Consider the following 24,576-nt stretch of genomic DNA (forward strand, 5'->3'; position numbering starts at 1 on the left):
TGAGAGCTCTGCATGCGAGGGTGGATGATTTCGAGTGTGTTTAGACAAATACTCCATCGTCTCTCATCATTCATCTCTCCATCTAAATTTGAGTTGTTTTCATTCCAGAGAACAAATCAAAGGCAGCCTTGTTAAGCTCTGAGTTTGTTAGATCTTCCTTCTCTCAGCACCTGGTACACTCATTCACTGACAGTCAGAAAATACCCCTTCTGCTCAGCTGCTGTTAACAGAAAACACACGTGTTTATACACTGTCTCACACAATAAAACTTAATTGACTCAAATGGTTAGATAGACAGAGAGACAGATATACTGTCTCGCCGTGTGCGATAGTGTGAATTAGCAAACAGACAATAAACTGTGCAGTACACAGAGCATACTGTACCTTATATGATGCAGTAAATCTCAATTATTAACTAAATGTAAAGATACAATTTACATAAAACGATATACAGAATAAATGCAATAATGGTTTTGCCACCAGTAACATTAATATAGAATATATTACATTTTAACAGCATCAAACATGGCTTAATAAAACATAATTTAGGGTACGGACTACCTGTTTTAGAAATTAGAATAATTATACAACATTCGAGCAAATCGTTAGACAAGAGTCCAGCATACATAACAAATTATAGGTTTAAGACAGTCAAAAATGCATACTGTAAATATTATATTGATAATATATGATTCCCCGAAAGTACTCACAGTAAAGTACTGCATAAATTTACATTAGGCACAGTAGTAATTGAATAATTAATTAAGCGTTTAATTACAGTAACATTAAACTGAAAGCATGCAAATTATATAAAGTTGAGCTTTTTACTATATTTCCAGCAAGAAGCATGTCTGTAATATTAAGAGTAACATGAATAAACATCTCGGTAGAGTTCCTGAACCATTGTAATTTGTATTAAACATATTTATTTAATTAATTTTCAGGCTTTTTATTGTAGAGATAAAACATGAGAAACAAGAAATTGTTGGAGGGGTAGTAAGATTTAAAAATCACACCATGTCTGCTAGCACAACACCTTAAAGCCCACTGCACATTGAGTCCGATATTTTCGTCCGTCATAAAAAATTCGGACCGGGTTCGATTTTCTGCGTTTTTCGCATCCGTCAAGCATTTTGAGTGGCCTTTTTTAACAATTCAGAGACACCGTACAAACGAGAGCCTAATACGAAAAAACGCATACGAAAATTTCGGACTGTATGTGCAAAGACCTTAACATGAGCATTAACCACTATGGCATGGCTCCAACATGTCAAAACATTTCTAATGCATATGGGGAACTCGGGTTTAGAAGGCTTCTATACAGTCTATATGAAATACACTTAGAGAAGAAGATTATAAGGAGCTATTGAGACGTTTTCTTTTAATCTTGTATATAACGTTGGTAGAGAAGGACGAAAGCTGTCGTACAGCAAGGGAAGACAGAAAGAAAATGTGCATTATTAAATAGAAAGAAAATGTGCATTTAAAGGTGATTTTCATTTCCCTCGCTTTCTTTCATGTATTCGAGAAATCTTTTGAAACCCTAAAGAAAGGCTAGGACGCGTTTCATTTGCATGTCCCCTCCAGAACCACATCGATAAAACTAGAGCTTAGGCTCTGCGTTGACTGCTTGTGCCTTTGTATTTTTTATGTGGCACTTTTTTTAAGTTCCACTTGACAGTTATTTCAATAAACTCTATCTGAGAGAATGCTAAGTAAAAACGTACCCTCCAAAAAAAACCAAGCGCCATCCAATTATCCTTAATCTAGCTTTAGTGATTGCTTGCCTCAGTGTGATATGATTGCCAGAATGATTTGGGTGCGAGAGGCTCCTTCAGCGGAGCAGGACAGCTAATTCAAATTCCAATGCAGGTTTGTTCAGCGTAATGACTTTACATTAGCATTTTCCGTCTTTACCAAAGCGTGTTTGTGTGCATGTCGGCGGATCTGCTGCTGGCCGTTATTGTTGGGGCTTTGTGTTCATTTTATTTTAGCACAGACTAATTACAAGCTAATTGCACAAGACTGTGTGTTATGACAGTTCAACGTATCACACAAGCAGATGGACAACTCGTTTGTTTTGAGGAAATTGAACTAAAGTAAAAAACAGTTACCCCAAAAATGAAGGTTGTACATAAATATTGTTTTGTTTTAAAATTTTGCCAACATGTTGCTTCTTCAGCATCTACACAAATAAAGTTGCCTCACGATGCCATAGTGTTGGGTTTTGGGGTTAGCACGTGTTATGTTGTGTATCTTGTCATGTGTGTATGGGTGAATGTCCTAGCACGTGGAGGCTGTCTGACAAACTCATGTGTTCACTGTAGAAGTCTAAGTAGCCTAAGTGTTCCCCATCAGCCGCTACTGATCTCCTCCTCATTAACCTCAGTGTTGTCACCTGGTGTCTATCAACCTCACCTCTTTAAAGCCACTGCCACTTATCACTGTTCCTTGTGCGATCGTTGACGTTAGTCACTCTGTACCTAAAAGTCTTGCCTTGCCTAAAGTTTGTATCTAGACCTTGTTTTTTGTCTTGCCTAGTTTTTGTCGTGTGGAAGGAAGTGTTTCGTGTGGTTTTTTTTCTGTGGATTCTCTCCCTGAAGAGATTACTCTTTTCAGTAGGATTTACCTTTTTGTTTTTGTTTTTTCACCTTTTGCCCAGGCGACCTCCGTTAGCCTAGCTGGTTGCTCCTTTCCCTCCCTAAGGGTTAGTTTTTTCTGCTGGGGTTTTTTTTTGTTTTTCCCGGTTCCCCAGCGCCACCTGCACCTTGGATTCCATTGGATCTCCTGCCTCTCCGCACCTACCCCTGAACTCTTCCGCCACTGATCCGTCCTACGGTGTGGTCCTTAGGACATCTACTTACCTCTCCGGCTGACGCTGCCGTACACCGGGATTCCCGGTTGGCCTTGCAGTCAGCCGTTTCCCTCCAGGACTTCGGAAGGATCCTATTTCTCACGAACTTTCACGTTTTTTCACCTGAGTGTCCTTAGTTAAATAAATATCTTGTTACCCGCACTTGAATCCGTGTGTCTTTCTACCCAGCCCTGACAGAACGATCGCACCAGGAGGATGGATTCAGCGGGAACAGATCCTCTTCGGGTTGCTGTGACCCAACAGGGTGTTTTGCTTGGACAGCAAGTCAACCGGATCAACACAACAGCACAAGAGGTCCAGGTATTGAACACTCAGGTCTCCGAGCTTGCAGCCTGTCTGCAGGCGATGCAGGTCGAGACTGCCGCCCAGACGGCACGACTTCAGCTGGGATCCGTCCGCGAACCTGAGCCACATGTCAACAGTCCTCCGGTATACCATGGTGACCCTAACTCTTGTCGAGCATTTTTATCACAATGTTCCCTAGTCTTCAACCTACAACCCCGTCGCTACACGTCTGAAGCAGCGAAAGTGAGTTTCGTCCTCACCCTTCTGGCCGGTAAGGCCCGGGAATGGGGAATGTCGGTGTGGGATGCCCAATCCCCCTGCTGTGCATCCTTCGAAGAGTTCCGGAAGGAGATGGAGAGGTTGTTCGACCGCTCGGTTCGTGGCGATGAGGCCGCCACCAGACTCTCTCGATTGAAGCAGGGCCGTGCATCCATTACAGAATACTCCATCCAGTTCCAGACCCTCAGTGCTGCCTGCAAGTGGAATGCTCCCGCCCTGCGAGCCCGGTTCCTGGAGGGACTCAGCGACGCCATCTCGGATGAGCTGGCGGTGATGGAGGTTCCAGAGGATCTGGAAGGACTCATCTCTCTTGCTCTACGGGTTGAGGCGCGTATGGAGAACCGCCGGAGAAGGCGGTTAATGGACAATCCCTGGCGCCGTGTGGAGCCTTTCCTCTCCTCTACCCCCGCTCTCCCATCGTTGGATCCGGGGGATCCCGAACCTATGCAATTGGGGCGACTTCGCCTCACACCTATGGAGAAGCAACAACGGCTATCCCAGGGGCTCTGCCTTTATTGCGGCAAGTCAGGACATTTTGCCATCAAATGTCCAGTAAAAGCCAACACCCACTAGTGGATCGGAGGATACTAGTGGGTAAAATTCTCTGTCCTCCTGCTGGTTCATCGCACACCCGACTACCCTTCAAACTAGAGTTCCAGGGGGTCACACGCTCCGGCCTTGCCCTAGTGGATTCGGGGGCCGAGGGCAACTTCATTGATTCAGTCACGGCGCGGAGGTGGCAGATACCGTCCGTCCCTCTCTCGAGTCCAGTTTCCGGTTGGTCGTTGGGTGGCGCTCACCTCCTCACTGTCACCCATTGCACTCCTAGTGTAAGTTTATTTATTTCTGGTAATCATCACGAGAACATCGTGCTGTACATACTCGAGTCCCCCAACAATGTTATTGTTCTCGGGCACCCGTGGTTGCTACAGCATAGTCCTCATGTCGATTGGGCTAATAACACTATTTTTTCGTGGTCTCCGTCTTGTCATGTGTCTTGTCTTGGTCCTGCCTTGTCTCCTGTCTCTGTCTCTTGTGCTCCTCAGGTCGAAGCCGGCAACCTGGCCTCTGTCCCGGCGGAATACCACGACCTCGGTGCGGTCTTCAGCAAGTCTCGGGCCGTATCCCTCCCTCCTCATCGCCCCTACGACTGCGCCATAGACCTCCTCCCCGGCACTTCTCCTCCCAGGGGTCGTTTATTCTCCCTGTCCGGTCCTGAGAGAGAGGCCATGGACCAGTACATTCGTGATTCTCTTCAGTCTGGACTCATTCGCCATTCCTCCTCCCCTGCTGGCGCTGGGTTCTTCTTCGTTCAGAAGAAGGACGGCTCTCTGCGTCCCTGCATCGATTACCGAGGGTTGAACGACATAACGGTTAAGAATAGGTACCCCCTACCTCTTATGTCTTCTGCCTTTGATCTCTTGCAGGGAGCCAAGGTCTTCACTAAATTAGACCTCCGCAACGCCTACCACCTTGTTCGTATTCGAGAGGGAGATGAGTGGAAGACAGCATTTAACACACCTACGGGACACTACGAGTATTTGGTGCTTCCTTTTGGTCTCACCAATGCTCCAGCTGTCTTCCAGGACCTGGTCAATAGCGTTCTGGGTGACATGATCAATCAGTTTGTCTTTGTGTATCTGGACGATATCTTAATATTTTCCCCCTCTCTCCAGGTACACACCCAACACGTCAGACGGGTTCTTCAGCGCTTGTTAGAGAATCGACTCTTTGTCAAAGCGGAGAAGTGCGAGTTCCATGCCGAGTCCGTGACGTTCCTGGGGCACATAATTTCTACTACGGGCATTCAAGCTGATCCCGCCAAGATTGAGGCAGTCGCCAAGTGGCCCATACCCGACTCCCGTAGGGAAGTGCAGAGGTTCCTGGGGTTCGCCAATTTTTACCGGCGCTTCATCAGGAGCTTTGGTCAGATTGCTGCACCCCTTACGGCATTGACCTCTTCTAAAGTATCGTTCAGGTGGAATCAGAATGCACAGGTGGCCTTTGATACCCTTAAATCTCGTTTAATCTCTGCTCCTGTTTTATCTGTTCCAGACCCTGATCGCCAGTTTATTGTCGAGGTCGACGCGTCAGGCGTTGGAGTAGGCGCTATCCTGTCTCAGCGGTAGGCTCACGATGGGAAGATCCATCCCTGCGCCTATTTTTCCCATCGCCTCAGCCCGGCAGAACGCAATTAAGACATCGGAAACAGAGAGTTGTTGGCGGTCAAGCTAGCATTGGGTGAGTGGCATCACTGATTGGAGGGAGCAGCGCAACCATTCCTGGTCTGGAAGGATCATAAGAACTTGGAATATGTCCGTTCGGCCAGGAGGCTGAGTTCTCGCCAGGCCCGCTGGGCACTCTTTTTTGGCCGTTTTAACTTCACCCTTTCGTTCCGGCCTGGGTCGAAGAACACTAAGCCCGATGCCCTGTCTCGTCTGTTCGAATCCCCGGATGAGAGGCTTTCGGCCGATGCCATCCTCCCCACAGGTATGGTGGTTGGGGCCGTCTCATGGGGAGTCGAACGGAGGGTAAAGGAGGCTGGTCGGGGGGTGCAAGTGCCAACTGGGTGTCCAGCGGGCAGGTTATTCGTTCCGGAGGCGCTGCGTCCTGAAGTCCTGCAGTGGGGTCACTCGTCCAGACTGGTTTGTCATCCAGGGATTCGGAGAACGAAGGCCTCCATTCGCCAACGTTTCTGGTGGTCGTCATGGATCACCGATGTCAGACAGTTCGTGTTGGCCTGCCCGACGTGCGCCCAGTCTAAAGGTAGTAATCATCCTGCCGCTGGTCTGCTCCATCCCCTCCCCATTCCCTCCCGCCCCTGGTCACACATCGCCCTGGATTTTGTTACTGGGCTTCCCCCTTCTGGCGGTAACACCGTGGTGCTTACGGTGGTGGACCGTTTATCCAAGGCGGTTCATTTTATTCCCATTCCCAAACTTCCCTCATCACGGGAGACCGCTCAACTGCTCATTGATCACGTCTTCCGGCTCCATGGCTTGCCGGTCAACGTGGTCTCTGATAGGGGTCCGCAGTTCACCTCCCGGTTCTGGAAGGAATTTTGCAGACAGATCGGGTCCTCAGCTAGTCTGTCTTCTGGTTTCCATCCTCAGACCAACGGGCAGTGCGAGCGGGCCAACCAGGATCTTGGAAGAATGCTCCGCTGTCTGACATCCGCTAGTCCGAGTTCTTGGAGTCAACAACTTTCCTGGGCAGAATACGCCCACAATTCCCTCCCGTCGGCTGCATCAGGTTTGTCCCCGTTTGAGTGTTCTATTGGTTATAACCCCCCTCTATTCCCTGCACAGGAACCCGATGCTGTGGTACCGTCGGCTCTGGCTTTAGTCCAACGTTGCCGCCGCAAGTGGCGGAGAGCCAGAGAGGTTCTGACCCGAGCCTCTAGACGTACCAAGACAGCAGCCGACCGTCACCGACTCTCTCCTCCTACCTACGTGTGTGGTCAGCGAGTGTGGCTTGCCACTAAGGACCTACCTCTCCGGGTGCCCTCTCGTAAGCTGGCACCCAGGTTCATTGGGCCTTTACATATCACCAAGGTGGTTAATCCGGTGGCTGTCAGGCTCAGACTTCCCCCCTCCCTCGGTCGGGTTCACCCTGTTTTCCATGTCTCTCGGGTTAAACCTGTGCTTTCCTCCCCTCTTAATCCTGCCTGTAGCCGACCACCCCCCCCACCACCACGTCTCGTGGACGGCGCTCCTGCTTATTCAGTTCGGAGACTACTGGACGTGCGTCGCCGTGGTAGGGGGGTGCAGTATCTAGTGGACTGGGAGGGCTATGGCACAGAGGAGAGGAGTTGGGTACCATCCCGGGACATCTTGGACCGCTCGTTGATTGTGGATCTCCATCGGAGACGAGGTGAGCCTCCTCCTAGAGCACCTGGGGGCGCTCCGGGAGGGGGGGGTAATGTTGGGTTTTGGGGTTAGCACGTGTTATGTTGTGTATCTTGTCATGTGTGTATGGGTGAATGTCCTAGCACGTGGAGGCTGTCTGACAAACTCATGTGTTCACTGTAGAAGTCTAAGTAGCCTAAGTGTTCCCCATCAGCCGCTACTGATCTCCTCCTCATTAACCTCAGTGTTGTCACCTGGTGTCTATCAACCTCACCTCTTTAAAGCCACTGCCACTTATCACTGTTCCTTGTGCGATCGTTGACGTTAGTCACTCTGTACCTAAAAGTCTTGCCTTGCCTAAAGTTTGTATCTAGACCTTGTTTTTTGTCTTGCCTAGTTTTTGTCGTGTGGAAGGAAGTGTTTCGTGTGGTTTTTTTTCTGTGGATTCTCTCCCTGAAGAGATTACTCTTTTCAGTAGGATTTACCTTTTTGTTTTTGTTTTTTCACCTTTTGCCCAGGCGACCTCCGTTAGCCTAGCTGGTTGCTCCTTTCCCTCCCTAAGGGTTAGTTTTTTCTGCTGGGGTTTTTTTTTGTTTTTCCCGGTTCCCCAGCGCCACCTGCACCTTGGATTCCATTGGATCTCCTGCCTCTCCGCACCTACCCCTGAACTCTTCCGCCACTGATCCGTCCTACGGTGTGGTCCTTAGGACATCTACTTACCTCTCCGGCTGACGCTGCCGTACACCGGGATTCCCGGTTGGCCTTGCAGTCAGCCGTTTCCCTCCAGGACTTCGGAAGGATCCTATTTCTCACGAACTTTCACGTTTTTTCACCTGAGTGTCCTTAGTTAAATAAATATCTTGTTACCCGCACTTGAATCCGTGTGTCTTTCTACCCAGCCCTGACACATAGAAGAACGGTTACATAAAGAACCTTTAACTTTATGAGGTTTTTCCACCATCGCGCCGAATCGTTGCTTAATCGTTGCACTCCGTGCCGATCCATGCCAGCTGGTACGTAAATGGTTTCATTTTCCACCGCAGGGCTGATAACGGAAATTTTTAGAATGTAAACACAAACGCGTCACGCGCTGCCTTGGTAACACAAGAGACTGAGCTATAACACCTCTGCGCGCATTCATTAGCCCGATTCAGCACGGTTAGACAACCGTGTCGAAAATTGTAATCGTGCCGTGTCGAACCAGGCTCACGTGGAAACATAACTGTAACCGTTTCAGACTGTGCTTAGAACGGTGGAAAAGCGCTCTGCGTCTCACAGAATGTTATTTGTGGTGAAAAAAGGTTCTTCAGATTTTGAAAAAGAAAGAAAGAGATGGTTCTTTAAAGAACTTTTAACTGAATGGTTCTTTGTGGAGTCAAAAATGGTTCTTTCGTGGCATCGGTGTGAAGAACCTTTTAAGCACCTTTATTTTTAAGAGTGCATGGCACCCATTTACCTGGATTACAGCAATGATAAATATGGAAATGTTGCAAACAACAAACAAGTCATTTAACCTATATATGTCAGGTCATTTGTCACTTGGTCAATGTTTGGTATATTCTAGATACTGTGGTTCGATCCCAGGGAAGACACATTCTAATAAAAAATGCATTGTATGATCCTTCAAATAAAAACACCACAAATGCATGCATTTTGCATACAACATATTCTACAGAAGTCGCTTAACATGAAACCATTATTATAACCTACATGGGGTTGTTTTTGAAGGAGGCCTCTTGCCTAAATAACATTCAGGCTGTTAAGATTTATAAGGTGTTCCTCTCACTATTCAGATGGTTTCTATGCCCCTGACAGAACTTGAATTTTCTGCTGTCCTTCAGTGAGTTTGTTTTTAATGTCACAAATCATAATGTTGCTTCATGGGTACACCCAGGTTCAGCCACAAGCCATAACCTTGCGCTTTCTTTGCCTGACAGCACGAGCTAAGGTCAGGCAGTCTCAGAATCAAATAAAATAAGTCTTCCGTCTCTCTCTGTTCCTGTATACGCTTCCATTCTGAAATCAATCTCTTGCTCTGTAAATAGGGACATGATGATTCTTCATCATTTATTAAGGTGCCACCTGTTCCTTACTGTCACTATGTCTTCAATATTTCTTCGCAAACCTACAAGTCTCCCCGCACACGTCTAAAGTAGTCAGATGTCGCAGGCTGCACCAGCCGTCCCCTCTCAATAAAAGATGAGCTGTCTCTCATGAGAGAGTTTCAGAGGATAGTGTCTTCCTCTGCTCTCAAGTCAGACACAGGGGTCCCTTCAAACACTGTTCCAATATATTTCCACAGAGCAAATTTGTTGAGACATACTGTAGTAGATGGAAGATAGGCCGAGGTAACTCAGCATCACACATTTAGATAAAGCCCTTACGGTTACACAAAGAGACAGACTGAAGGGGAGATTGTGTCATAGGTGGTAACCTTTGCAAAACTGATGTCTTATTCTCTTTTATTCTCTTCAAGCCACTTTTACTGATATCTCACAGGGCCTCAGGCAGTTCTGCCCAATACTGGACATCACTGAAGACCGCTCTCTAGTGTTTACTGTCAGTTCGGCCCAAATCCGTTCGATCTCAACCTCTCTACATCTTCTTTTGGCATACCTACAACTAGTTTAGTAATAGTGTAGTTTAGTATATTATTTCCACTTTTTTAAAACGAAGTGCTTTAAAAAGCTGTGCTTATCTTGAATTTTTAAATTCACATAAAGGAAAAGTAAAGCTCTCAGTAACGCTTTAGATTACAGCCCACAATGTACCGCATAATAAAACAGAATTTACAGCGTAATTATAACAATAATATACCTCTACAGTACACATCTGTAGGTAAAGGGGAACAATATGCAAAGTTTGGGTAATATAGGGGTAAGAGTCAGGAAAATCTAAATATATATATATACTGTATATATATTGAGGGTACCCAATTTTATTTACCCCTTTATTCCTCAAACTTTGCATATTGTTCCCTAAACCTACAGGTATGTACTGTAGAGGTATATAATTGTTAAAATGACTTACGCTGTAAATTCTGTGTAATTATGCGGTACATTGCGGGCTGTAATCTAAAGTGTTACCCATTTGTCTATATGTTGGTATATGGAGAACAACAAGACGCTGTTGAATTTGCGTTATTCCTCTGTCAGGAAATTGCGTGGAAGAACCCAATTGCAGGCAACGAGGGGTTGAAGGGGTTAACACAGATTTATTTGAACAAACAAAACAAAAACCCACGATGGGGATAACAGATAAACAGGATAACAGGATAAACGGGACGAAGACTAACTGACACTAAACTGAAAATAAACCACACTTGACTTAAACTAAACTGGACACTTACTAGACTCTGACGGGACAATCAACAGGAACACGAGCATGGGAGAAACGGGTAACCACAGGATACGTCAAAACATAGAACGCAGCAAGACACACCAAACACAATGACCGAACACAGGACAATGAAACATGAGGGCATTAAATAGGAAAGACAAACAAGGGATAATTACACAGGGCAGGTGAGGGTAATGAAACACGGATGGGAAGCAATATGTGAAACGAGAGGGGCGGGGCCAATGACAAGACACGAGAAAACACATGAGATGTAAAACAAACAACTCGTGGCTTTCTCACATAAAACATAAGGCTTTGTCATGGCTCTGCCGCAGGTCCAAGAAAAACATGACTAAATGAAGCAGAGCCATGACAGAAGCCTACCCTTTAATGAGCACCTCCAGGTGCTCACCAAGGGGTAGACTGACAATACAAGACCGACTGGGTGACAGACAGGACTAGGCAAAACAATGAGAACAAAATCAAAGGCAGGCAAGACAAAATAACCACAGGATTGGGGTGGGATAATAAAAATAACAAACATGGGAGGGAGGGGACAAACAAGGGTTCATGGGGGGCAGTCCAAAAGGGTAGGGAGAAGGGGGAACAGTCTTAGTCCCCGGCTGTGCTCGAGGGTGCGGAGTCCTGGGGGACTTAGGGGGGGATGTCCTGGGGTGGACCGCCGACTGGAACGTCGGCGGGACAAAGCTGGGCGCGGCTGGAAGGCTGGCCGCACAAGGCTGGGGGCCAACTGCGTTGCCGGCTGGAAGGCCGGCTGAACAGGGCTGAACACCGGCTGGAACGCCAGCAGAGCAGGGCTGAACGCCGGCTGGACAGGGCTGAACGCCGGCTGGAAGGCTGGCTGGAAGGCCGGACTGGCTCCCGGCTGCACCGGGCTGGGCGCCGGCTGCACCGGGCTGGGCAGGAAACTGGACACCGGACTGGACGCCGGACTGGACATCGGACTGGACGCCGGCCGCACCGGACTAGACGCCGGCCGCACCGGACTGGACGCCGGCCGCACCGGACTGGACGCTGGCTGGATCACCGGACTGGACGCCGGCTGGATCACCAGACTGGACGCCAGCTGCACCACCGGACTGGACGCCGGCTGCACCACCGGACTGGACGCCGGCTGCACCGGACTGGACGCTCCTCCGCTGCGCCTCTCCCTCCTTCTCCGCACCACCGGATCCATAGCCGACCTTGGCGAATCCGTGGGGACCGGAGGGAGTTCCACAGTGGAGGAGTCCACTGACGTCATCCCTGGATCCCCCCTCTCCCGCCCGCTACCGGCACCGCCAGAGTGAACGGGGACCGTGGAGCTCAAGCCGGAGGGTACTGAGTCCCCCCGGGTAGCGGCAGCCAGGTCGAGGCCCTCCGGCGTGATCGACCGTGAGGTGGAAGTCCCACGTGGAACCCCACCCGAACATGACCATATCCGCGAACCCTAGGGGACCCAGCAGCCTCTTCTCAGACGGGGTGAGGTGCTGAGTGAGGCAGCAGTTGAAGATCGTCTTCAACTCTGCCTTGTTGAACTCAGTCGCCTCAGCCACCGCTGAGAATGCCCCGGCGAACTCCCGGTTCCCGTAGTCCCCCTGGCGGAAACCTAGCAGCAAGCGGGCTAGGGCGAACTGTGAGGACGACGCCGTGCCGTCCATCTTGCTGTCCGCTGGGTTCTGTGAGGGTTCGGAAATTCTGTCAGGAAATTGCGTGGAAGAACCCAATTGCAGGCAACGAGGGGTTGAAGGGGTTAACACAGATTTATTTGAACAAACAAAACAAAAACCCACGATGGGGATAACAGATAAACAGGATAACAGGATAAACGGGACGAAGACTACATTAAACCACACTTGACTTAAACTAAACTGGACACTTACTAGACTCTGACGGGACAATCAAAACAGGAACACGAGCATGGGAGAAACAGGTAACCACAGGATACGTCAAAACATAGAACGCAGCAAGACACACCAAACACAATGACCGAACACAGGACAATGAAACATGAGGGCATTAAATAGGAAAGACAAATGAGGGATAATTACACAGGGCAGGTTAGGGTAATGAAACACGGACGGGAAGCAATACGTGAAACGAGAGGGGCGGGGCCAATGACAAGGCACGAGAAAACACATGAGATGTAAAACAAACAACTCGTGGCTTTCTCACATAAAACATAAGGCTTTGTCATGGCTCTGCCACAGGACCAAGAAAAACATGACTAAATGAAGCAGAGCCATGACATCCTCACCACCACAAGCTTTGCTGTTCATGATGGCATGTCAAGAATACAATATGTAGTTATTTTTGAATACAGTGATGGGCTTACATTGAGAATAGTCATTGTTTAGTTGACTAGTCATTTAATATAATACATATATTTTGTATAATGTATGTTGTGCCAATTCCGGTCCAGTGTCCAAAACAAACCTCGGGAATGACATATAATCACCCAACAGCAATGTGAAAGACTCAAGAGAATGGAAAAAATGCATGAACATTATAAAATCAAGCTTATTCCATCATATATTCATTTCTAACTGATCCTAAAATACATTAGTATTGTCATGTTAAAACAAGAATATGAACTTGGGTTGTGATGGCCACTATAAATCCCAGGCTGTTTTTTAGTCTCAGTCCATCCCTGCCTACAACTCTTCGTTCCCTGTCCACCCCTTATATTTTCCCAGCCGTTTTAACAGTGAGAGATTGATTACTTTGACAGAGGTAGTGATTACTACGCAGGCAGCCTCTGTGGGCCTCCAGAGTGAATATTTACCTGGAGAAATTCAATCAGGCTAGCTAATGCCATTCACCCACTACTTTAATCTGCTCCAGGATTCAATTAAAGATCAGCTCCACCTACCTGTGGGCGACACTTCGGTCGTTGAGGTGAGGGGAAGACAGAAATGCATAATGGCTTCTGATGTAGAATTCACTATGAGGAAGGTTATAGTGTACTTGATTGAGTGTGTTTGTATGTTTACATACCTTCATCTTAACTGAAGAGGCTTATAGTGTTCACTAATTGCAATCATTTGTAAAAAACCTGATGTAGGTCCTTAATGGATTTCCTTATGTTCTTCCATCTGATTGAGCCATGATTCGCATTTTCTTCAGATTGTATGAGCACAGTTCATAGAAATGTTGATGACTACAGTTTTGACACTTTAAATTGCTAATTAATCGTAAATTGTTTTAATACTTTATTTGTTTTGTCATAATGCCCAAAGCTTTTCTTACATTTCTGAATGTTTACAATTAACCACACCAAATTACCCAAGTAGAGTAACTTACAGTGTCACTTCTCAGTTAATAAAAGTATTTTACACATTCTCATCCCAATTTACACTTTTAGATCATTGGTTACTACCCTGCAGTCATAGGTTTTTTTTTGTTGCAATATTCCACACCGAATCTTTATGAGCGCTGAATGGCAATAAAGTAAACCATGTTGAAAAGCTTAAAGTAACCAAGTTTCAATACACTTGTATAAAAAGGCTCATTGCTTCAGAGTTCCTCATTTCACCATGACCAATTGTTCTTCATTTCTCAGGTCCGTCTCTGGTACGTGTGGCGAGAAAAGACTGGGCATCCCAAACCAGTGTCGCCCTCTCCTGGCAGGAAACTGAACAGCCACATGCTGCCATCCTGGACTATGAGATCAAATATTATGAAAAGGTCACCATCGTTCTCACCTGTCCTTCTTATCTCAGTTAACAGTGAACAGAATGTTAAAAAACCTTTTCTTTCTCTCTCCGTTTAGGAGCAGGAACAGTTAAGTTACTCATCTACACGTACCAAGTCTCCAAGTGCGATAGTCACGGGACTAAAGCCCTCCACAGTTTACGTCTTCCACGTCCGCGCACGTACCCTTGCCGGCTACAGCAGTTACAGCCCCAAGTTTGAGTTCGCCACAGGAGATGAGAGTAAGGCTTTTACTAAATTAAAAAAACTCACTTGAATGCTGTTATCATTCAATGGTGTAGTTATATCCAATTGTTGGTGATTGTGATCATATCAGGTCTTCTGTGTGAGTTGAGTTTTAAACAAATGTTCATTGTGAATCACCTGAAATACTCACGATTTCAGTCGTTGTATTCGATTGCTATTTGTGTTATCTTTGTGCGCAGTAAGTACGTAAAATGCCTTTCCCCACCCACTTTTCTCCTCTCCTGGCATGTTTATTTCTCCGTAGCTGAGAGGAATTTAGTGACTCGTGGACGGGGGTCCTCACATGAATGGCAGTCTCATGTGTGATATGGCCCCTATCACCATCCAATCACAAGCACATGAACTTGTGGGAAAAGTAACAGCGTTCTGCTTCTCTCCCCCCTCTCTCTCTCACTGTGTCAGACTCTGAGGAAGCAGCAGATCAAGGCCAGGTGTTGGTGATTGTAACAGCCACAGTGGGGGGCTTCTCTCTTCTTGTCATTCTCACCCTCTTCCTTCTCATCACTGGCAGGTAATGAGAGAGCAAATAATACGAGTGCAGGTACATACGCCCCAGGATATGACAGATGTGTTCATTATGGATTTGCTTTTTCTCTATCTATCTATAGTATCTGTTTGTGTATATACAGTATGTCTGTCTGTCTGTCTCGCATTCTCTCATTTTCCATTAATTTAGTTCCTTGCTTATCCAGCCATCTCCTAATAGGCCCGTTGGCCACGGAGCACCTTCCTATTTTCCAATTGGCTGAGCCATGTCGCTGCCTAATTAGTCGGAATGCTGCAGCCTCCCAGCAGTGTCTTCTGCCATGAAATGGCCTGCTGTGAGACTGACAGCAAGCTTAAACATGCCGCACAGTCTTGTGATTCGCAGTATCAGCATGCGCAGCTCACTGTGTGAAACCTCAGTCAGCCCCTGTGACTTCACATACTCACACAGTCGTAGCCGCAGGGGCTGATGGGAGCTTGTTTCGGCTGCTTGTGCAGATTTGCACTGAGGCGCTTGAAAGCAGCTCTCAAATAAATCAAGGGCTCTTGATGAAGGACAGAATTAGTGTCCGTGTTTGTCAAACAAAAATGAATTTGCAAATGAACAATTTTGAGCTGTTCTCCCTGGATGATCTTGACGGATAAACTGAATGATCTTTTGCTGGACGTTTTACCTCTGAGGAGCATTTCAGGCATATGTTTAGTTTAGTTTTTACTGTTACTGATTGTAAGTGCAGTTTATTCAGCACCATGGAGAGGGACATGGGTTCAGAACCTTGGAGTCAGCTGAAGTGAAAATATGGCCACCTCATGATTTTCCATGGATTTTATTATCAGTTGATCATAAAACCTAATCAAATCTTCAATCAGACAGTTGGTCTAACAAAGAATACGCCAACAATTGAACTATATGATTTAAAGGGGTCATGACGTGATTTTTTTATTCCATGAGGTGTAATTATAATATCATGCGTCAAGTGTTTTTCATCAAAAATTACTAAATTAAGTTTCCAGCTTGTTTTTATCCTCTCACTAAAATATCTAATTTGTGCACTTTCTCCTTTAAGAACATTTGGTTAGCTTCTGTGTAACCGCCCTCCTCTCTGAATTTGCGTTGTGGTGTTTTTCTGAAGAACAATTATTGATTAGGAGGATTTATAAGCTATGAAACTTGCAAGATGTTTAATATTGATACCAAGACTTCTTTTATGTTATAAAATCAAGGGAAATTTGATTCCCCATGTCATCGCCCCTTTATGCATCATGCAGAGTGGCTAATGAAAAAAGTAAAATGTAGAAGTAGACTAATGGCTTTCCAAAAGCAGTTTACAAACCTAGAATTGTTGTTTTCAATTCAAAGAAAATATTCTTTCATGTGAACCATAAACAGATGACAAATTAAATAAAATACAAATAGTTGATATTCAATAAATATTAGTGATGAATATAAAAAATAAATGATTTGTTGACTTGCTTAAAGCTGATAAAGGTTACAGAAGTATTTCTGTCAATACAAAATTCAGCACTGCTGATGTGTTTTCTAAAAGTGGGCGTCCTGCAAACATGAGTGCCAGCACAGAGCTCCGAATGCTCAGTGATGTCAAGAGAAACCTAGGGTGTCAGCAAAAGAAGACACTAAACAAAACAGTATTCATGGGAGGACACCAAGGAGGAAGCCATAGCTGTCCAAAAAAAAGTTTGCCAATGCATGTGAATATTCCACAGGGCTGCTGGCAGAATATTTTGGATACAGATAAAAAAAAGTTTTACACATTACTGTGTGTGGAGAAATAAATGCACTGCACACCGACACCTCATTCCAACAGTAAAGTATGATGGAGGGCCATCATGGATTGGGGCTGCTTTGCTGCCGCAGGGCCCGGGCAGCTTGCTTTTGTTGACAAAAAATGAATTCCCAGGTTTATCTTGAAATTTTGCAGAAGAATGTAAGACCATCTGTCTGCAAATTGAAGTCAGGTGATGCAACAGGACAAGGATAGTAGGATACAGTTTACAAGAAAAACAACAGAATGCCTTCCACATAAGACATTTTAACTGAGCTGAAGCAGCCAGAGTCCTGACCTCAGCCCGACTGAGATGCTTTGGCATGACCTTTAGAGAGCAATTTACACTTGGAGACCCAAGAATATTGCTGAACTTGAAACCGCTTGAAATATAAATGGTGGAAAATTTCTCCTGACTGCTGTGTGATCTGTTATTACAGGAAGCATTTGGTGGGCTGTTGCTGCCAAAAAGATTGAATCTGTTTAAAGATTGAAAAGGGTTTACATTTTGCTCCTCCATGCTGTGATCGTTTACATTTCCAAGCAATTTTACATCTACTACCAATTTATGCAGAAATCCATGGAAAAATCAAACAGTTCACATATATTTTGCCGCATTTGTAATATATTATGTTAGCATTACTGATGTATTTATTTTTTGTTCAACAGGTGTCAGTGGTACATTAAATCTAAAATAAAATCAGAAGACAAAAAAAGGACACAATATCAAAATGGACATGGTATGGAAGCTATTTACGCACTCACATGCATATACACATGCAATATACAGTATACACATATGTTAATGTTAAAGGCGGGGTAACCGATTTCAGAATTACGCTTTAGACAACTGAGTCAGGCCGAGTACCAGAACAACTTTGTAGCCAATCAGCAGTAAGGTGCACAGTGCACAGGACGTACATTAGCCGAGCCGAGCGCTGACGAAAGCGAAAGATGGGGGTAGGGGTGTGTTTGTTTTGGTGATTTGAACATCAACAATGGCTAAGAGAAATCGAACACCCCGCCTTTAACTCACTTATAAATCACAGAAGCAACTAAAAATATGAGTTTGGAGCAAATCATCTTTTATTTAACCATCTGGGCTCTGAGGGTATTTTGGGGTCCTTCAGAAGTTTTGACATGCCCTGACATTGACATTCCCATGCCATTCCAAACCCTTATAACTTTATTGTGTGTACTGTAATATTTTTCATCTTTTTTGTCAATTGGGATCAAAATTTGACAGCATGACTGAAATGATGATCAAATTCATTCTTTCCATAATATATTTTGGGGATAATTTAACTCTAATTTAATAAATGTTCAGACATGACATAATAATAAAAAATTATTATTAAAAAAACATATTTTATTATAGTGCCATTCCCAGGATTAAAGACTTACATTGACCCGGACACTTATGAGGACCCCTCACAGGCCGTCCATGAGTTTGCCAAAGAAATAGATCCATCTCGCATACGGATCGAAAGGGTCATCGGAGCAGGTCAGAACTCCTTTTACAGCTCACTTCAGACAGCATCTCAGTAGCCCATCGTCTGCAGCAAAATCTAACATTTAAATGTTTCATGAGCTAGAAGTTCAATATAAATGAAAAAAACAGGCTCAGACTTCCTGATTTATCTTCCTCTCTCCTTTAGTCTCTAGTTCTTGGTTTTGATTTCCCTTTTGTGTCTAATTAAAATATGCTTCAGATCATTTTCACATTTAAGCTCTTAAATGCCGCACTGAAAAATCACTTTGTAAACCATAGAAGACAAAAATATCAAAATCCAATCTCAGTGTGATAAATAGGAAATAATTCAGTGAGGAATATTGTTTTGTGCAGAACCCTTGTAATGTCTCTTGTTAACTTGTTTGTTTAAAATAGTTTCACTGCCACCTAGTGTTTTATACATAAATTGCAAAGCGTTAAAAACTGAATGATAATGTAAACCTGAATGTATTCTGAAGGTGAGTTTGGGGAGGTGTGCAGTGGGCGTCTCCGTGTACCAGGAAAGAAGGAAATTCCTGTGGCTATAAAGACTTTGAAGGGAGGTTACACAGAGCGGCAAAGACGGGACTTTCTGCGAGAGGCGAGCATCATGGGACAGTTTGATAATCCAAACATCATCAGGCTGGAGGGTGTAGTCACTAAGAGTAAGGCATTTTTGCTTTGAGATCAAAATATTTTTTTGTCATTCATTCTGAATTGTTATTTTATCCTTATGTTTTATAGTGATGTGTAATTATGTAATGTGACTCCAGACAAAATGAAGACAATACAAATTAGGGGGTATTAATATCAAAGCAGGCTATAAATAAATTAGGGCTGTCAAACGATTAATCGCGATTAATCACATCCAAAATAAAGTTTGTGTACTGTGCCTATTACTTTTATATTTATAAACACAAACACATACATGAATATATTTAAGAAAAATATAAAATGTTTATATATAATTAAAATTATTGGTAAATATAAATAAAAACATCAACATATTTCCTAAATATATATACATGTATGTTTTTGTGCTTATAAATACAAAATGAATATGCACAGTACACAGACAAATATTATGTAAACGCAAACTTTTATTCTGGATGTGACAGCCCTAAAATAAATTCATTATTACTCAATACGAAAAGTGTAACGATATTGAGTTATTGTAGAATTTTGATATTGATAATGGACAATACTTGGAAAGCCGTCAACAAAAAGCTGTTTTCTTTTTTAAGAAAAAAGAAACATGTTTCTCTGATAGGTTTGAGACACCCATAGCTTCGGCCTGACAAGCAAATCATTACCAATTTTATGCTACACATGCAAAACAAACTGTGCTTAGCCTTCATTATAAACCTGTGAAAAAAAACTCAGCCTGTTTCTACTTAGCTGATTCCTTTTATCTGTTCCACTCTTCACTCATTTGCATTAATGATTAAGGATTCATTCAGGCTCTTTGTAGAATAGTTAAAAAAAATCTCCTAGGCAGCAGAGAGTAATAGATGCTTGCGTTGCAGCATTATATATAGCCTCATGGAAACTGAGCATTGAGCAGAACTGAAGTGTTTATTTCTATTAAAATACTTGCGATGAATTCTGTTTGGCTTTTGGTGTATTGGCCTTTTCAAACGTGTATTCTCCCACAGTATAAAACACAAAAAGACACTAGAGTGATATGAGTAATGTTACGATCCATCTCCCATTTCCGTCTGTTTTTCTCTCTGTATCTTTTTCCATTACTAAAAGGTGTCCTGTTTTTGTCTTTGTAGGTCGGCCTGTCATGATAGTGGTGGAATACATGGAGAATGGATCATTAGACTCTTTTCTGAGGGTATAAGATCTCATTCAACATTAGTGTGGCACTTGATATTCCTTGTAAAAACATTTGAATGGCAAATGCAGTATCTTTTTATCTTACCAACATACGGGTACCTGACATGTTGACATGCATTGAATGTAACATGAAATACTAAATGTAAAACTATTTTAAACTGCACTTTTAAACAACCAGTTATTTATGACCATCTATAGAATTATGGAATATTTGTATATTTAGAACACATGGAGTATTTGTATATTTAGATTTTTTTGTCACATTGAAGTATAATTATAAATGATAAAAGTCTATGCACTCACAATTGAATTTCAGACTTCAGAAGGTCCAGTGTATGAAATGTAACGGCCTCTAGCTGTGAGGTTGTAAATTGTAAATCCGCCCCTCCCTTTCGAAGCACCACGGGGGCTGACACAGGACTAAGATGTCGTCACGTTTTCGCTCTTTGTTGAAGGAGATAACGTATTTACGAAACGCTCTGTAGAGCAGTTTGTCCATTTAGGGCTACTGTAGAAACAACATGGCGAATTCCATGTAAGGGGACTCGCGGTGTATGTTGATAGAAATTAAACCATTATGTAAGGTCTTTATACACCTCTGAAGACATAGTTATCCATATTATACTGCATACCTGTCAATAGATCCTCCAAAAAAATGACACACTGGACCTTTAAGTCTTATTTGGAACTGAACTTTTATATTAGTCATTGTGATAGAATTAAAAAAACTCCGCCTCCGTTTATTTTTTGCTTTCCTATTGACTCTCCATATCTCTCTCCTCCTCTTTTCTTTTGTAGAAGCATGATGGACACTTTACTGTTATCCAGCTGGTTGGTATGCTGCGTGGCATTGCCTCAGGTATGATGTACCTGTCTGACATCGGCTATGTCCATCGGGACCTGGCAGCCCGGAATATTCTGGTGGATGACAACCTAGTATGTAAGGTGTCGGATTTCGGCCTGTCTAGGGTGCTGGAGGACGACCCGGAGGCAGCTTACACCACCACAGTAAGTCACATACGCCCACTTCATTTAAATTCAGGGATGTTCAGAGTTAATAACAATCTCCAAGCTCCTTAGTCTGCCAAAGTTGATCCGGAATCCTTGGAGCTTAGCACCTCTGCACTTATTGTGTGTTATTGAATGGGGCTGACTTTAGCTAAGCAGTATAATATGAGATTAAGGGCTTACTCTGTGAAGTGATTGTGTATTAGAGGTATAAAACAATTCTTAATGTATATGAATACAGTATATACTTGACTTTTTTATTTTGCTAATCATAACAAAAGGGTAAAATAATAATAATTTAAATATACTAGTGTATTGTGAGAAAATGATTGTTTATTTTTACACAAAAAATGCATTTGTGACAACTTCAACCACAAGCATTTATTTATATTAATGAAACGATATAAAATTATTAGGGCTGTGCACTTAGTGTTATGGAAAATTAACACAATTACATTTTCAAATAGTAAATTTGCGCATCCGCTCCAGACATAAGTAGGTCATTTTACATTTCATACTGTTGACTGGTGACAAATATGATGCTGGCAACAACTTACTGCGTGACATATAACATACAGAATACTGTCAGAAAGAACCTAAAATTTAAAAAATGTGCAGAAATTACCCTGAATTTTTGTCTCATATTTATTTAATTATGTGCACATGTCATGTTGATTTTATACAGCAGTTAATTAAATAAGAAATTAATTTTAAAGATTTAAAGATATATTTTATAGACAACATTGTCTGTTTTCCTAATTTTTCAATTAAAATATATAAAAATATAAAGCCTCAGGCGAAGTGTTGATGGTCTCTGAGCAACACACAGCCTGGTTTCTTTTCTAAATGAGCGAATCAATTGGGTGAATCAATTAATCAGTGGCTCATTCATAAAGAGCCATTTACTGCATTCCTGAACGAATTCAGTGAATCTAATTAATTGATGGCATTTACCGCCACCTACTGGCAGTTTTTAATTCTTCAAAGAATTTTAATAGTATTAAAATGAAAACATTAAATGATAACAATACTAATAAATTGGTGATAGTTTTCCCCAAAAAATTGTATTGTAAAAATAATTCAACTTATTTACAATTACTTACCCTTATGTCGTTTCAAACTTGAATAACTATTTCTTTGGGGAAAAGGAAGACATTTCTTAAGAATGTTAGTAACCAAACTGTCTTAGTCTTTAATTATAATAATTCAGCTTCTGAAAAAACAAAATTATGGCCGTTTTAGCTTCTGAACATCTGAAGCTACTTTCTGTATTGTCTTATTATGGCTTTAAATTATATTTGTGATGTGTAATTAATTTAATTAATCTAATTGATTGCAACATCATGTAATTAATTAGATTAAAAGTTAGATTCACAGCCCTAAAAATTATGTTAATTATATTTTTTTAAGGTAAATGTTTTTGCATTTTTATTATAACAAATATATAAAAAGGAACTTCAAGGCCTATTTAAGTGTGAAATTATATATAATTTAATAAATATATTTTCAAATGTAATTTATTTGTGAAAGTGATATGATTAGAGTAATACTATAGAGTTTATCAACATTATTAAATCCATTAATTTACATAAACTAATAATGAAAAATATAGTTTTTCAGCATTTATTCATCTTTCTTGATGCAAGTTAATGCCAGTACTGTCCATATTTGTTCATTAACTAACTGGTTAGATGTTAACAGATTCAACTTGATTTTAAATGTTAAATGTAAATGCAAAAATTCACATGAATTAAGATCAATAAATGTTGATGTATTGTTTAGTTTAGTTTGTTAGTTAATGTAATACAACCTTGTCATGATTCTGCCTCATCATGTCATGTCTTTCTTGGTCTTGTGGCAGAATCATGGCAGAGCCTCATGTTTTGTGTGGAGAGAGGCATGTTGGTTCTAACATAGCATGTGCTCTCCGGTCTCGTTTATGGCCCCGCCCCTCGTGGCCTAATGGTTGGGGGCAGTCGTGGCGTAATGGTTAGAGAGTCGGACTCGTGACCAGAAGGTTGCCGGTTCGATTCCCAGGGCCGGTGGGTAACGACTGAGGCACCTTGCTCCCTGGGCGCTGCAGTGATAGCTGCCCACTGCTCCGGGTGTACGTGTGTTCACCACTTGCTGTGCGTGTGTTCACTACTCTCTGGATGGGTTAAATGCAGAGGTCACGTTTCGGGTATGGGTCACCATATCTGACTAATAGGTCACTTTCACTTTCACCCTCGTTTAGCTTTCCTTCAGTGTTTCATTCCCCACACCTGTCCCTTGTTTATTATCCTTTGTTAGTTCCCCTATTTAATACCCTTTTGTCTGCTGTCCTGTGCTGGTTCGTTTTGCAATGTTACTATGTCGCCTTGTCTCTTGTCTTGTGCCTTGTGCCTGTTTGCTGTGATCTGTCAAGTTTGTGGACTTATTATTATTTGTGGATATTATTCTTGAACCTTGCTTATCTTGAACCTTGTTTAACTTGCCCCCTCGTGGGAAGTTTTTGTTTGAATTCGTGTTTTGTTATAGTTTTCCCCATTGTTTTATTATTAAAGTCATTGTGTTTCCACCACCAAAGCTGCCTGCACTTGGGTTCATTTTCACCCCGATTCATGACAAACCTTATTGTAAAGTTGTACCATAATTCGTTTAACGAGACAAAAAATTTACAAATTAAAAAATGTATGTTTCTAAAGCCCACGAGGCTAAAGGTGCCTGTAATTAAAGAATTAAAACTATATATAATAAACTACTCACTTCTCTTCATTAAATTATCAAGCGATCAACATATGATCTATGTCAATTACTTGGGACATTCAATGTAATTGGCTGTTTGCTATTGTCATATTAAAACAATTTTTATACTCCAGGGGGGTAAAATTCCTATCCGCTGGACAGCTCCGGAGGCAATTGCTTACAGGAAGTTTTCCTCAGCTAGTGATACGTGGAGTTACGGTATTGTCATGTGGGAGGTGATGTCTTATGGAGAGCGGCCCTACTGGGAGATGTCCAATCAAGATGTGAGTAACTTTATTTTGATTCTAAGAATTATAGATATAATGCTTTCTGAGCAACAAGATTAATTTGTGACCTAAAATTGGACTGCCGTAGTCCCCAAGATAAAGATTTGACAAGCTCCCTGGCATTATTGTTCAACTTACTGTATGACATAACATAATCAGAAAAGTTCTAATGTTTTGTATAAAATTCTATTATTTCAATGCAATATTTTGCTGAAATATTTTATACACCCTGACTGCTGATAGTATTCCTAAAATTGCATATGCAAATATTAATGATTTTTTTTATTAATGTTGTTTACTTTTAACTTTTTGTTTTACTTTTTGTTGTTTACATAAATTTGTATGCCAGTAAGGTTCTTTGTCC

The 24,576-nt window shown here is 42.7% G+C and overlaps 1 protein-coding gene across 2 annotated transcripts in view; it reads left to right on the top strand.

The window, feature by feature from the left end:
- The window catches only part of epha6 (eph receptor A6), a 115,264-nt gene that overhangs the window by 86,646 nt on the left and 4,042 nt on the right, over window positions 1–24,576 (top strand). Inside the window, exons 6-14 of one of the 2 annotated variants that reach the window (XM_057330912.1) lie at window positions 14,189–14,313; window positions 14,399–14,561; window positions 14,989–15,097; window positions 17,526–17,596; window positions 18,235–18,360; window positions 18,828–19,013; window positions 20,127–20,188; window positions 20,989–21,198; window positions 23,060–24,041. In XM_057330912.1, the coding sequence (XP_057186895.1) occupies window positions 14,189–14,313; window positions 14,399–14,561; window positions 14,989–15,097; window positions 17,526–17,596; window positions 18,235–18,360; window positions 18,828–19,013; window positions 20,127–20,188; window positions 20,989–21,198; window positions 23,060–23,110 (1,103 nt within the window). In that variant the 3' untranslated portion in view covers window positions 23,111–24,041. The other variant, XM_057330911.1, reaches the window with a different exon arrangement.

The sequence above is a fragment of the Triplophysa rosa genome, linkage group LG4, assembly GCF_024868665.1.
Source record: "Triplophysa rosa linkage group LG4, Trosa_1v2, whole genome shotgun sequence".
Lineage (NCBI taxonomy): Eukaryota > Metazoa > Chordata > Actinopteri > Cypriniformes > Nemacheilidae > Triplophysa > Triplophysa rosa.